At 37.8% G+C, this 14,684-nt stretch overlaps 1 protein-coding gene across 1 annotated transcript in view; it reads left to right on the plus strand.

Annotated features, from left to right (window-relative positions):
• Positions 1-14,684, plus strand: part of MICU2 (mitochondrial calcium uptake 2) — a 67,104-nt gene that overhangs the window by 22,921 nt on the left and 29,499 nt on the right. Inside the window, exons 2-5 of the mRNA XM_017831647.1 lie at positions 1,868-1,899; positions 2,012-2,087; positions 6,668-6,715; positions 10,934-11,016. Coding sequence (XP_017687136.1) covers positions 1,868-1,899; positions 2,012-2,087; positions 6,668-6,715; positions 10,934-11,016 — 239 coding nt within the window. The remainder of the gene's footprint in view (positions 1-1,867; positions 1,900-2,011; positions 2,088-6,667; positions 6,716-10,933; positions 11,017-14,684) is intronic.

A 14,684-nucleotide genomic window follows, 5' to 3' on the forward strand; every position in this document is an offset into this window, starting at 1 on the left:
TGGGTCTCCCAGAGCCAAAGGAACTGCTGTAGTTTAGTTCCACATTGAAATGGGGCAACATTTCAAAGCTGAGATCTAAATAACTTAATTTGCTAAATAACCATTCTTTAAAATGCTCTGCAGCAGTAAACGGTGTTAGATGTAACTGTGGTGTTACATCACACTGCTCAGGACTCAGCCTTACTGGATATAGTGATTGTTGCTTGTTCTCAGACTCTGTTATTGATCTGACTTCTTTTGTCTCAAATGAGGCTAAGTAGAGGACTTCGTACATTGTTTGAGTTAGAGGGTATCTACCTATGTAGCTTTATATATGTGTGTGTATATGGGTGTAAATATATGTACAAGCAGTGCACGAAAATGTAGTCATCCACAGTGACAGGTGGTACTGGCAACACCTGTTGCTGGGGTCACTCAACACTCCAGTATTAAACCCCTAATTTTAGTTGCTTATAACTTTTGTCAAAGTTAAACATTTGTGTTGAAATGTTATGTGCCAGGTGTCTGCCTTAGGCTGATTTGGGGGAGGGGGTGTGGGGAGAGGAATTTTTTAGCAAAACTGTTACTGCCAGTTCAAAGAGCAGAGGCCAGGGCACAGTGGTTTGCCTGTGCTGAAAAATGAGCTATTGCTGGTTGAGATGTTCCAGCAGCTTCCCTTGTCCAAAGCAGAAAGTTGCCGGTGGAGACCCCCTGCAGCTGGGCATGCCATTTGCCAGCAACATGGAAATTTGCTGTTTTACTAAGAATGCACCTCTGCCTGGCTAAATTATGGGCCTGTGAAAACACTCGGTAAATCTTTGCTGACAGCTGCCCAGCAGGCTGCCTCCATCATGTCCATTTCCAAATAGCAGTGCTGTGCTGGTGACCCTTTGGATGCAAGGTGCCCGTGAAGCCACAGAGTAGCCTTGGAGTCTGAGCGTGGAGCATGCCAGCCTGATGCACATAGAGGCACCAGTCCACAGAGCAAATCCAAGCAGCTCAGCTTGTGCTTACACAGTGTGAATAAATAGGAGAGAATGGTTGGCTGGAATCCAGAGGAACTGGTGATGTAGGAAGAGAGTGATGGGCTGAGTGTTGAGTGAAGGACAACGGGGTTTTGAGAACTGTATAAGGAGAAATGCTGAGGAGGCAGATCAGTGTGACAGGGCAGATAGACAGAGAAAGGATGGAGCACAACTCCTGCTGGTCCGTGACCACAGGGTTTCTGTGATCCCTGCCTAACCAGCTGGAATGTTCCATTGATGATACATCCAGCTCTTCAAATGGTTGATTTACACAGGAACACAACCTATACTGCTGCCAGTGTCTCCCCTATTTGAGTGTATATACTTGACCTACTAGGAAACCCTTAGGAGTTTGCATGATTTTCATCTGATGTTCTTTCAGAAGGCAGAGTTGTTCAGTTTACTTCTCCTTAATAGAAACATCAACATTTTCATACTTTTTTCTTTTTTTTTAGTATTTCTTAGCTTTCACATGCACAACCTGCACTTCAAGGATTATTATGTGTGCATGCAAATCCCCAAATACTACAGTTGTTTCTTACTGTATAGTCTTGCTTTGAAATCTGTGCAACATTTGTGGCTCACAGTATGCAAAGTTACACTAATAAGGCAGTTGTAGACACTGAAGTGGGCTGTGGTTTCATCTAGGTTGAGAGAACATTTGAACAGACTGCTCGTATTGCTTTTGAATCTTGTCCTTTCACGATCATTATGGGAATTAGAAACAAACTGCCTGTTGCAAAATATTCTGTTTCATATTACTTAGCATTTTCCCATAAAAATCTGAAGAAATGCCACAGGACCTGATCAAAGTTTAAAGTCAGTTTGTTATTGAATTATGATGATTTTTCTTTTTATTATAGGCAAAGCCTCAGCCAAGAAACTGACAAAAAAGGTAAGCAAAATGTTCCTTTCCTTCTTCAAAAGAACTTGCATTCTTTCTGTTACTGAAGTGATTAAGTCTCTTTCAAAACTGGCTTTATATTTTCTTGTTTGTGTCTTTGAAGGAGGTAGATGCTGCACTGCTGTATGTTGCCAAAGCTAAACCAGGGCCAACCTTTTTTAGAGACCTTGGTGATAAAGGTAATGAGCACTTTTGATACTGAAAAATACATGTTGCTTTTTATCTCATTATATGGTAAGAGTTGAATGTATTTCATGGATTTGATTTCATCCGCATCTAGCCAGTAGCTGCCTCCTTGGCAAATGTCTCAGTTATGCAAGAGAGTAAAGAGGCAGGGCTGGGAATTGAAAGCTTTCTGAGGTGCAGGAGACATGAAAGAAACTGAAAAGCCTACTTGGAGAAGAGAAAGGGACTGAAAAGGATAACTTCAGCACAAAATGGACTTCTAAGACTTGTCAATAAGCTACTGTTTCACTATATATCTCAAATGCATGGAAACTAAGAATAAAAATAAAATTTGTATCTAATTATGTAAAGCAGCATCCCTGATTCCAAGAGCAGTTGAACTTATTTCTTCCTCTTCAGGAGCTCTGTGACCTTTTGCAGCACTGATGTGCTTTAATTTTTTTTTCACCCGACATTTCCACCTTATACTGGAAAACTCTGAGAGCTGGGATATTGTTTGTGTAAGAACAAGGAATTAAAGAACAGCAAATAAACATGTCATTAGCATAAATTAATTGAAGGGAGAAAACAAACAAGAGGATCAAGGAAACCAAATAGATGAGTAATTAACCATTTCACCAGTAACAAAGACCAAAATCCCCAAACTAATGAGAAAGACTGACAGTGCCTATTCACAGACTTTCTGTATCCTACAGTTCAGCCTGAATCCCTTATCTCATGGACATTTCTGGAAGCTGCCGTTGCACTGCTGCAGTTCCTTGGCAGGCATGAGCCACGCTCTCTCCATGCACAGCAGATCCCCAGAGAGGGCTGGCAGCTTGTGCCAAGAGAGCAGCCCTCAATCTCGGTCTGCAGCATTTCACCTACCCTGCGGCCTCGTGGCCCCTTCTGCCTGCGCTTCATTCCTTGCATCCTTGTGCAGATGTGGAGGGGGCTCCAGCTGGATGCCTTGCTTGTCAGTCCTCTCCTGAAAACCCCAGCATACCCTAGCAACCCTGAACCATCTCCAAACAAGCTGAACGTTTTTTTCCTGTCCTAGGGAAGGCTGGATTTTGCATTGAGTTGATTCCCTGCCTTTTCAAATTACTAATCATCACATGCTTTCCCAGAATTAGGTTTAAAGTATTCCCAGTCTTTAATTCGGGGATATTTTCTCTATATACCTTCTTTTTTAGAGCCTTTCTGTTTCTCGTGATGGACACTGCAAATCCCCAGAGCACACCACCTGTGAAAACTGGGAATCCACCAAGAGAAATTGCAAACATAGCAAATCAGCACAGCCTCCTTTTGTTGCACCTCTCTCAGCTGAGTGCTTGGCACAAAGTGGGCTCAGTGATGTGCTCAGCCTGGTGTCTTTTGCGTTCTGGCCAAGATCTCCCCGTCCTTAGCACTGTGTGTCCGTATATTCTGTCCTTCAAAGGTCACATAGGAGTTTGAGACGATGCAGGAACATTCAGTGCAGTCATCCATATGTCCCCACAAAACATAGAGTTTTTACAGGTTTTGATCATGCTGTCTGTTTAGTGACTTTGATGCTTTTGCTTTGAGATGCATTATTATCACAGTTTAAAAATTAAAACATTTATGCTTTTTCAAATACCAGAATAATGAATCTACCCTGTCCCACTGTTAGCTGAGGTTATTTTAACTACCTTCAAATTGTTATTTAAATGTCAAGGAGAGGGAAAACTGTATTCAGTCTAGTTTGTAAAACATAATGCTAGGGAATTCTGCCTTCTAGTGGGCAATTTTAAAATTCGTGTCATATTTTGTAGGGTTTGTGATTTATTCAGCACTAAGAATATTGTACTGTCAGCGTTTGCTATAAAGTTTGAGGATACGTATTTCTAGGGAGGGATAGAGAGAGTTCCTTAAGCAATAGAAAATGACAGTATCTTGCCAATGCTAACTGCAATACTTGGCTGCAAGTATGCTGAGTCATTCTACAGTATGTGAGGCTTTTATCTTTTAAATTTTACTTGGATAGAAGTATAATTTTCAGTGGGCTGTTTTTTGGTTTTTTTTTTAAATTTGCCACATTATATATTTTAATTTGAGTAACTTTGTAATGATTACTGTAGAATTAAAGAGAAAATTACCAAAACATTTAATTTACTTGATGGATGAGATAAATTGGCTATTCACTACAAGTAGTAAAAGGACAATAAAATTAAAATAAGATTTTTAATAGAAATTAGTCTACAAGTTAAAAAAATTGTATTACAAATTATTTTAGTAAAATCAGTCTTCCAGAAAATATCAGACAGACTGTGGATTTGCTTTAAAGCACTGAGTCAGGTTTTAAAGAATATTTTATATATATTTGTTATATTTACCTTTTTATCAATTTGACTGTAGTGACTTTTCAAGTGTCCTCTTTCCAGACCTCTGCAATTCAAATGCTTTTCCCTTGAGCCACTGAGCAGGGAGTTGTCTTTAGGTTGATCTTTTCTTCACATCCTACCATCTCTGTAAAAATTTTGCAGATTCTTTCTGCAAAATTTTATAATGTATAATGATCCATGTCTAGCTATATAGCTAAAACTCTCCAGGGGCTCAGTATTTTGTATCTCAATTAGCACAACATTTTTTTCCTATGACTTTAGCAAACATAATCTGCCATGTTAATATCCTTTCAAATGCTTTGATAAGTATGTTTTTCTTTCACAACTCCTTTGAGTGTATGGTCTCTTATTTTGTATCCCAACACTGGGCTCTCACTGTTGTTTTATCTAGCATAAGCTGTTTGTCTTCAGTTTCCGGGTCTTCCCTAGACTACCCCTGTGCAGCGCACCTCAAGACAGCCGAGAGGCAGACTCCCACTTCTTCTTGGCCAGTGATGCTCTCCTTCATTGCTTGGTGGTTAAATTTTCAGTCAGGGATCTCTGTGCTGACACCATGGCAGTCCATGACTGGGAGGTGTTTTCTATACTGACCTGCTAAGTTGCCTCATTGACTTCCTTTATTGAATTCCTTTATGAATTCTTTCCTTAAACATTCTTTGGCTGTGTCACACACAAAACAAAATTAGGAATCTTGATCACTGCCCATCACACTAATGGCTTCATTTCTTATCAGTCCCTCTTTGTTTCTATCTTTTTTTTTATCTTGTCTTATACTTAGGCATATAAGCTAAAAATTTGGAGTAGAAGTTCTTTCTCTGTCTATTTGATTTTGAATTTGTAGAAAACCTACATGTTTTATCTAGGAACACAACTCCAAGTTTTACAGCAATGCAAATAATAATTTGTATTCTTACAATGGCAGAAATGCTAAAACTTGTAAGCAAAATTAAGTTTTTGAGGTGAAAGTGTTTTTTATTTCCATAGTGGTTTTATGATTGTAGTACTATGCTGATTTACACATGATGCATGTTGGATAATAGAGTGAATAGCTCTATTTTGATGGAGAGGGAAGCTGAGATATGGAACCAGATTGAGTTGGCAACAGGGTCAGCATTAGACCTCCCTTTAGCTAAGATTTGTTCTCCAATTTTCAGACTCCTGCGTTTACCAATTTAATATTTCTGAACTGGTACTTAAAAGTGTTAAGTCACTATCTGAGGTCAAATATAAATGCTGCTGTCTGTGCACAGTAATTTATCAGAAGTTAATTGCTTATCACTGAAGCTTAAGTGTATTCTTTATCTATCAATTAACTGAATATAAATTATAAAACTAGTTTATCTTTGCACAGATAGGCATGTTTGAACTTCATTATTTTAAGCAGCTTCAGCTTTTAACTCACAAGTTAAAAGTAGCTCAGTTATTTTGAAAAGTGATTTATAAAAAAGCCCTTTACATTTTTTCTCCAAACATTATTGCGGGGCAGATGGTTCAAATTCTGTTGTTTAACCACCCTCATTATGCGCTCTCTATCTATAGCTTGTACACTCCATTTTGACGCTATCACATCTTTGTGTTTGTTCAGGCTTTTCACTTAAGGTGGTATTTGAAAAGAAAACACTGGAATTTTCCTTCAAAAGGGGGGAAAATACTTTCACCTTGTAGAAAGGACACGTTCCTATTTAAAAAAAAAAAAAAGAAGCCTCCTCTTGGCGCTCGGCCCAGCAGTACTATCAGCACAATCTAGCAGCTTGGCAGCTTTGCGTGTTGCCATGTTCCCCTTGAGAATTAGAGGGAAGCTATTCTCCGCCTTTGCGAGCCTGCCAAAGGATGGAGGACTTTGATCCTTCAGGGTAATGTTAGAGTAGTTCTCCTCCCAGGTACTAAATGTGACAAAGCACATTTAATTTATTTGCCTTTTATATAAACATTGAATGTTTTCAGTGAGAATCCAAAGATTTAGTGCAGGACTTTTATTAATACCAAATAAACCTTACTTTCTGGATTAGACATGAGCATTGATGAGTCTCTGGTTAGGGAATTTTACCTTCAGAGCACTAAAAACAGAAGTAAAAACTTTATTAAATAATAAAGTGGCTTACTTTAATAAATTTATTTAATACTATGTCAAACTACAGTTTTTATATTTATAGGATTTGATGTTTCAAGTCTTACTATGAGTTTTTGGGGGGTTTTTTGCAAATAATTTTTTAACTCTTTCATTTCAGGGTTGATATCTTATGCAGAGTACCTGTTTTTGCTGACAATCCTTACAAGTAAGTATTGTATATTTAAAATACATTGGCATAAATACTCAGCTACTAACACCTTTCCAGGAACTTTTTCCTGAAATTTTTAGCTTCTAACTTTCTGCATTATTGTAAAATGTAAAAAAACACTATATAGAGAGTGATAATGCATTAATATAAATGGATATAACTTTAATTAATTGGAACTTACTTCCATAGAGGTATCATTGGTCCTTAGCAATACTTCAAAAATCATGGTAATCCCTGCACCATGGGATCAGAAAAGCTTTTCAAAAGACTTTGAGAGAGGGCAGACATTGGTTACAGAACCACATTATAAGGGGAGGAAGAATAGGGAGGAAAGATAAATAATTTGTCTTCTGGATAGTAGTTTTAGTCATTTTGGAAATGAGACATTAACACTGTAGCTCATGCAGTGGATTAAAAAGCTGTTGTGGCATCTCAAAGGTTGTTCCCTATTATTCTTGTGTTCAGATATGCAATGGATGCAATATAAAAACAGAAGAATTCTGCAGTGTCTTTTTGTTTGGCTTTTTTAATCCTTTTTTTTTATACTCTGTTCCTTTTGACTTTATTTTCTCCAAGTATTTTACATGTATTTCTGCTCTCCCTCCTTTGCTTCCTTCCTTTTTGTCTAACAGACCTTTTGGTACTTACTTTATCTGCAAACAGGCATGTTTTGTTGTGCATGGAAGTGATCTTGGATCTTCTAGATTTCCTCACCCGTACTTACTGTGTGCCATGCTTGCCACCCCTCCATTTTATTCTGATGAAGTGTAGGCGATGCTGAAAAATACCAAGATTTGAGATGTGTGCAATGAACATCACACAGTGAGACCCATACACTAGTAGTGCAGTAGTTCATGTGCATGTCCACGGAATAGCCCACATGTGCAGTCTTGTTTGCATGACTTACACAGGTCTGACATTTTCAGCAAGGGACAAAACCAGGCATACTAGATTTATGGTGTCAGTGGATGGGGAAAGGAGAGAAGAAAGTAGTCACTTTTGCCTGATGGACTGTAGATGCTTGACCCTCATCACTTCCATGGCCGAGGCTTAAACAAATTGACAAATTTTCCTTGCACTGGAAATCCACCTTCTCATGGTGTAGTATGAACAAATAATTGTTGGTCTCCAGAGAGTGGAGAGAGTATGTCCAGCCTTCCTGATAATGGCCATCAGTATACACCTCTTGCACAGTTTAGGTAGCCCTTTTGCAGCTTACCTCATTTCTAGCAGAACTATATTAGCTCTTACTACATGGCATGAAGGGTGAGTAATCTCTTAGGGAACTTCAGCTAGTACACAGTAATAAATAATATATATATGCATTAAGATAACCTATGTAATAGACAAATATACTGCTTCAGCAGTGGTGACTGTCCTGTGCTACACGCTGCTTGAACCTGAGTTATACCATGTGTTCAAGTGGTTTTAAAATCAGAAATAAGAGTTTAGCCCAGTTAGAATACTGATTTTAATATATTTGTTGCAACTCAAAAATGATGCATTTATGTTAAAAAAGGAAAACTGTTGTGCATGGAAGTGATCTCGGATTTTCTAGATTTCCTCAGCCAAATTATAACTTCAGAAGAATACCTTAAAGTTGCAGTTATAGGTGCCAAAGGTTCTACTTCTTTAAAAATTTATAGCAGCTGAAAATGAGTTCATGCTGAATTATTGGCTGAAACAATTAGAAAATTGAAGCAGTATCAGAGCAAGTTGTTCCACTTCTCCAAACAATCAAGTAACATTATTTTTCACAGAATTTCTTTAAGAATGTATTGAACTGCAGAAACAAAGGCACCTTTTGATGCAGGATAAAAATGCAGTGCTAATGTTGCTGCTTTGGTTACACAGAGGGTTATCATATCGATCACTTTGAAAGCAAATGTCAACAAGTGTTAGTACCTCTATCTTTGCCTAACAAGTATCCCATGTCAGTCAGCCCCAAGTTACAAAACCTGTCTCTCTCACTACTGAGAATTAATATGAGATTTCTTAAAGCAGGCATTAATATTTAAATGACTTCTACAAAGTCACCAACAGAACAACTGGGAAACAGAAAAAGAGTCACTAGACTCCTGATTCCAGGACACTGCTGACCAGACCATGCTGCCTGTCATACAAAAGCAGTGTCTGTAACAACACTGAACTTAAAAATGTAATTTTGTGTTAGGCAAAGGCTATATTTTTTTGCCCCTGTGACCTTCTTTTCTCTTTTCTGTGTGCCTTGTATCATCACTATCTTTTTTTCTTCCAGTGCTGTATTGAATTTCATTTCTAGCAATAGGTTAATGGTGCCCTGGCTGGTGAAGAAGTCCAGGAATTGAAGTTGTCACCTTTACTCAAGCTTCGTTTCAATTAGCCAGTCACACAAATTGACAGCTTGGTCAACATAGGAATAGTTGGATAGGAAGCACCTAGGTCTAACCTGCACTCACAGCCAAGATGAAGCTCTTCTGTTCAGATTTTGGATTTTTGCCTGATTCTAATTAAATACAAATATATCTGTGGTAGTCTTTGAACTGTGCTTATTTTACGAACACATACCTTTGGGGTTACATCATATCAGATAAGTATGTCATCTCTGTATAAGCAGCTTTAGGTCCTGTATTTTCAGTAACAGCTCTCTTATCTGAAAATTGGAACACAGATGGTATGAATTACTATTAAATACATCAATTACTTTTGTTCTCTAAATATGTTATAGGATAGCCTTTTCTTGCTTTTGTACTAGTAACACAAATTTAGCATCTGCCATTTCCATGGAAAGGAAGCCAGTTTTGATTATTACAACCCAGTTGCTGGGGAAGGGTTCTGCTGTGCAGATTGCAATGGTATTTATAAAATATCCGTGCATCACAAGATTGCTTCACATAGAATCTTAATTGACTGCTGAAGATGTAGTTATTTCTAAAATGTAAAAATAGTACTTTCTTCAATGGTCTTGTTATGACTTTAAAGGAATGGGATATTCCTTCAGCTTGTTCCCTTGACAGAAATATTCTTTTAAAAAAGAAAATGCAAGACTTAAAACTTTTCAGAATGGAACTAGAAGAACATATTTCCAAAAGGAAAACTCTGAAGGCATTAGAGTTTTTTAGGTACTGCTTCACTGCCCTCATAGGTCCAACATTGTTCTTGGAAACATGAATATATTCCAGAGACGGTAAGTCCATGGCTTTCATATTAATGCCTGACTTAAATGGATTGTGGAATTAATTCATGTGCTCCAGAAATTACTGGGAAAAGGGCTTGCTACTGCAATGAACTGTAACTACATTTTCAGCAGCATGCTGCTCCTGTGTGGGCTCGCTAATGAGCGAGGCCACCTCCTGTAAGCAAAGTAAGACCAGGAAATCATGGGAACGAGCTCAAAACACACTATGTTTTTATAGCAAGATTCAGAGCTCATTACATTTTTGTGTTGAAAAGAAACATCCACTCAGTGAAGGAAATGCAGTGTAAAATTGTGTAAAATTCCTGAGAAAAATCAGCTTGATGGGAGTCATACAAAACATGCTTTTGTCAAAAAAGACCGGAAAGAGTAGTTTGTTACGTCTTAGTAATATTCGAGTACATTGTTTAGGAAAGAAGGAGAAGGGAAGTTAAAAAAGGCCTAGGGCTAACACAGCAGGAGCAGGAGCTGAGAGCTGGCCACTGTTACAGCATCGGTCTGTCTGCTGGGGAGGACTTCTAATACTGACATACAGTCACCTGTGCAGGGAGTACCTGAGGAGTACACTAGCTCTTTTACCCAGTTTGGAAATAATTATTGGTTTCTGAAGGCAATTTCCACTCATCTAACCTGAAAAGGAGCTCTAATAAACAAGACAGAGCTAGACTGCAGAAGTGACATGGGATCATGGAGGCATCCATAGAGAGTATCTTAAGACTAGGACAGTGAGAGATACGATATTGTTGTGGAGATCAGATGGACACTCATGGCTGTACTTGGGCACTGCTGGCATTTCTTACTTTCCCATTACATTAATTATCCCTTGAAATTATAGTAAAAAGGTGTTTAAAAAGTTTGCTTATATTGGAAGAGCTATATGTGGTTCACTGGAAGTACCATGTGTGTATGTAACAATGGAGAACTGAACCATAGGCAATATTCATTTTGCAGTCGTTATTAATTTTGTAATCATTATTTAAGTGCTAGTGTAAGCATCTGTGTGTATATTTTCAATAAAGTTATTTTGCAATTTGTTGCAGAACCCCAGACTGGACTTCAGATTGCCTTTAAAATGTTGGATACAGATGGCAATGAGCGAGTTGAAAAAAAAGAATTCTTTAAGGTAGGTGTATTTATTTGCATATTAATTTTAAAGCATTTAAATAGATCTGTGGGTTATATTTGGTAAATGAAGATTCATTAAAATCATCAAGCCTATTTTTCAGTCCAATCTATGTTCACATACTTATTAAAATATTTTATATGAAAGAAGCACATACCAAAGTATTGCTGTAGAAGTACTTGAATTTGAATCCACTTTTATAAATGTTGCCTTTGAGTTGTATCTAAAAATCTGCTACTAGGAAGGTTGGTGTACATCCCTTAATCCCATAAACTAATTTAAATAATAATCTGGAAGAATGTTTTATTTTCTAAATATGTTAAATAATTTCTTTAATACACCATCCTCCCCTGGTTTTTATTAATTTTGTTTGGTGCTGCAGAAGAGCAGCGTTTTTCCCATGTTTTATATAAACTATGAGGGAGAAAGGCAGATGCTTAAAAAATGAAGAAAACTTTACTCTGTTCTTTTAAAGAAGAATAGGCTTAATTACATAACTTATTCAACTTTTAAATATTTAACAGAAGACTGTTAACTAAATACTTCTTGTCAAAAGTTGAATGCAGAATTAACAAACAATTTTTAATAGACTCCCTCAGCTTAATTCAGATCCTTCATTAATATTGGAGGTAACTGGACAGACGGTTTTATAAGAAGCTGACGTGGCTACTACAATTCAAATTATTTTCTATCACTAGGATAAAGTTAAAGGTGACCATTAATGCACAACTCTAGAGAACCATAGAATCTAAAACTTAAAAAGATGCACCTGTTGATAGAGAAATTGGCAAAAACTTATGTAAGTGTACTTTCATAGCCTTAAACTCTGAATTAATGATACAATAGCTGCTGGCATGTGTTTTGCGCTGATCACCGTTTTTTCAGTGAATTGCCTCTTAGCAAGATTGATTGATGAGTCATACTTTAAAGATATTATAAAATATTGTAAAAATACTTTTAGGCTTAGTAGTACTGTTAGAAAATAATGCTTGAAATTAGATCATTTTCCAAGGCAGCGTTCCCAGAAGCCCCTAACTGAACCTGCAGATACCCTTGTCATGGTTTGACCCCAGCCAGCAACCAAGGGCCACAGAGCCTCTCCTTCACTCCCCTACCAGCAGGATTGGGGAGAGAATCAGAAAGGCAAAAGTTAGAAAACTCATGCATTGAGATAAAGACATTTTAATAGAGAAAGCAAAAGCCACACACACAAGCAAAGCAAAACAAGGAATTAATTCACTGCTTCCCATGGGCAGGCAGATATTCAGCCATCTCCAGGAGAGCAGGGCCCCATCACACATAATGGTGACTTAGGAAGACAAATGCCATCATTCCAAATGTCCCCTCCTTCCTCCTTCCTCTCCCCACTTTATATACTGAGGATGATGTCATATGGTCTGGAATATCCCTTTGGTCAGTTTGGGTCACCTGTCGCAGCTGTGTCTCCCCCCAGCCTCCCATGTACCCCCAACTTCTACACCAGCACGGCAGTATGAAAAACAGAAAAGGCCCTGGCTCTGTGTAAGCCCTGCTCAGCCATAACAAAAACTTCTCTATATTATCAAGCCTGTGTCCAGAACAAATCCAAAACAGTCCCACACCAGCCATGGTGAAGAAAATTAGCCCTACCCCAGGCAAAACCAGCACAACCCTACACTCGTTTGTTGCTACACAAAATCTTTTAATTTTGAAGAATTGGCTCTGTTAAAATGTTAATTATTCTGCTGATTAAAAAAAAAATAAAATTCTAGAAAAACTTATATTTTTAACCTACTAAACCTGGTGCAATCCTAGTGAATTGTTATTAGACTAGCAGTGCCCTGATCATCAAAACATGTATGTTATGACTGTATTATTCATCTACAAAACAATATGTTACAGGCCAAAGTAACGCTGTGAACATATTCAGCATGTAGTGCCTCTACACCAAAATGCCATGTTAGCAGTGCTACCTTTAAATAGGTACCGTGTCAGTTAAACAAATGAGGAGATTCTTACGGAAACACTGCACAGCTCTTTTAGGGAGATGTGCAGTATGTCATATATTTAATATCCATTATCCATTTCAGGTAATTCTAATTGAATCAGCCAGTATGAACAATAGAAAGTGATCAAATGTAGAGGTGAAAACATCATACAAATCATTGAAAATGATTTGATTTCTGTAGCAGCAATCAAGTTAAATGAAAATTATTCTGGTTAGATAGATTGTTACTTTGCATTTCCTTTATGAGCTAGATTGATAAATTAATATAGAGTGGTAAAAAACAACCCATATAAATTACTCTGTCAACTCGCAAGTATCATTAAATTCAAAGAAGTCCCACAGGATGCGAGTTGGTCAGAAGACGAGTTTTCTCTCGTGACGTTTACTTAGCATTTATAGAGGTGACTACTTTCAAGCAAAATTTTATTTTTATAAATTAGGTTTAAAAATAAAATTCCTGGAATGTAAGAATCTGGAAAAATATCTGTGTGTTAACCTATATACTCTAGTTCTACATGCATCACAGAAAGTTTCTGGGTAGCTAATAATTTAGTAAATTATGTAGCTAATCTGTTATTTGTCTTGTACCAGTTGGCATCTTAGGAAAATACATCTGAACTATTCTATAGTTATTTCCACACTATATTTGACAATAATGTCAAGAAACACGTGTAAGGAAAGGGTAGTCGAAAAGCACAGTGAAGAAGCGGTAATTAGGAGTCAGTGTCTGTAAACAGGATACAATGGGAAAAGAAATTTCGGTGCTGCTTCATTCTTATGCTTTGTGACCTCTTCTTCTCCCTACTTCCCATCCGTTATCTACTAATTAGGTATCTGTGTATGTCTGTGTTATCTGTTGATCTAGACTTTAAACTCTAAAGGTAAGAACATGCCTTTTTGCTTGCAAAATGTCCTTCTTTCTTTGAATTGTGTATGTCTCAATTCTCACATGTAACTGGATGGACAGGCACAGCATGTGTCAAGTGGATCATTCAGGAAAGTCGAGAAGGGTGACAAGCAGAAACTACAACCCAAGTCCTTAGTGCCTGCAGTACATGATGGATATAGACTGTTCAAACCTGTGTGGATCAGACACTAAAGGAGTGTGAGATGCAGAATTTCCCAGTGCTCTTTGCTAGCATAAATGGATGTTCAGGAAAGGAGATCTTGAATGCAATCCCATGTTTTCAATAAGAGAGTTTATCTTGTCCTCCATAGCCTTTCCATTTCTGTGCACATTCTCCTCATTTCCAGTAAAAGTCTCTCCCTTCACAGAGACACTTATTCTCTCTCCTTCCTATTCCTTTGTATTCAAGCCAGTGTATTTCTGCTTCATTCATGTTACAGTGGTACACAGTCACAAGAGACATTTCAGTATTAGGGCCCAGAACGTTTTGGTGCTTTGCCATGCAACTCCAGGGTGAAGTTAGAAGGTAGAAGTGGCATGTTCACAGATGCTAGTTGCCATCCTTTCATCAGCCCTTGCCAGAATGCAGAATCATTTCTCAGAGCCATATTATCTGCATCTCTGTGAGGACAGTAAGGTACTTCTGTGAACTCTGCACTTCAAGACATTCTCTTGAGATTCAGTGAGGGGGATTTCCAGACACATAATAACCCATGCACATTAATCTGAGACCTCCCACCAAGAATAAGGCTACCAAAGTTCCCAAAATCCCCA

Source organism: Lepidothrix coronata, unplaced genomic scaffold, assembly GCF_001604755.1.
Source record: "Lepidothrix coronata isolate B3197 unplaced genomic scaffold, Lepidothrix_coronata-1.0 Scaffold194, whole genome shotgun sequence".
Classification (NCBI taxonomy): domain Eukaryota; kingdom Metazoa; phylum Chordata; class Aves; order Passeriformes; family Pipridae; genus Lepidothrix; species Lepidothrix coronata.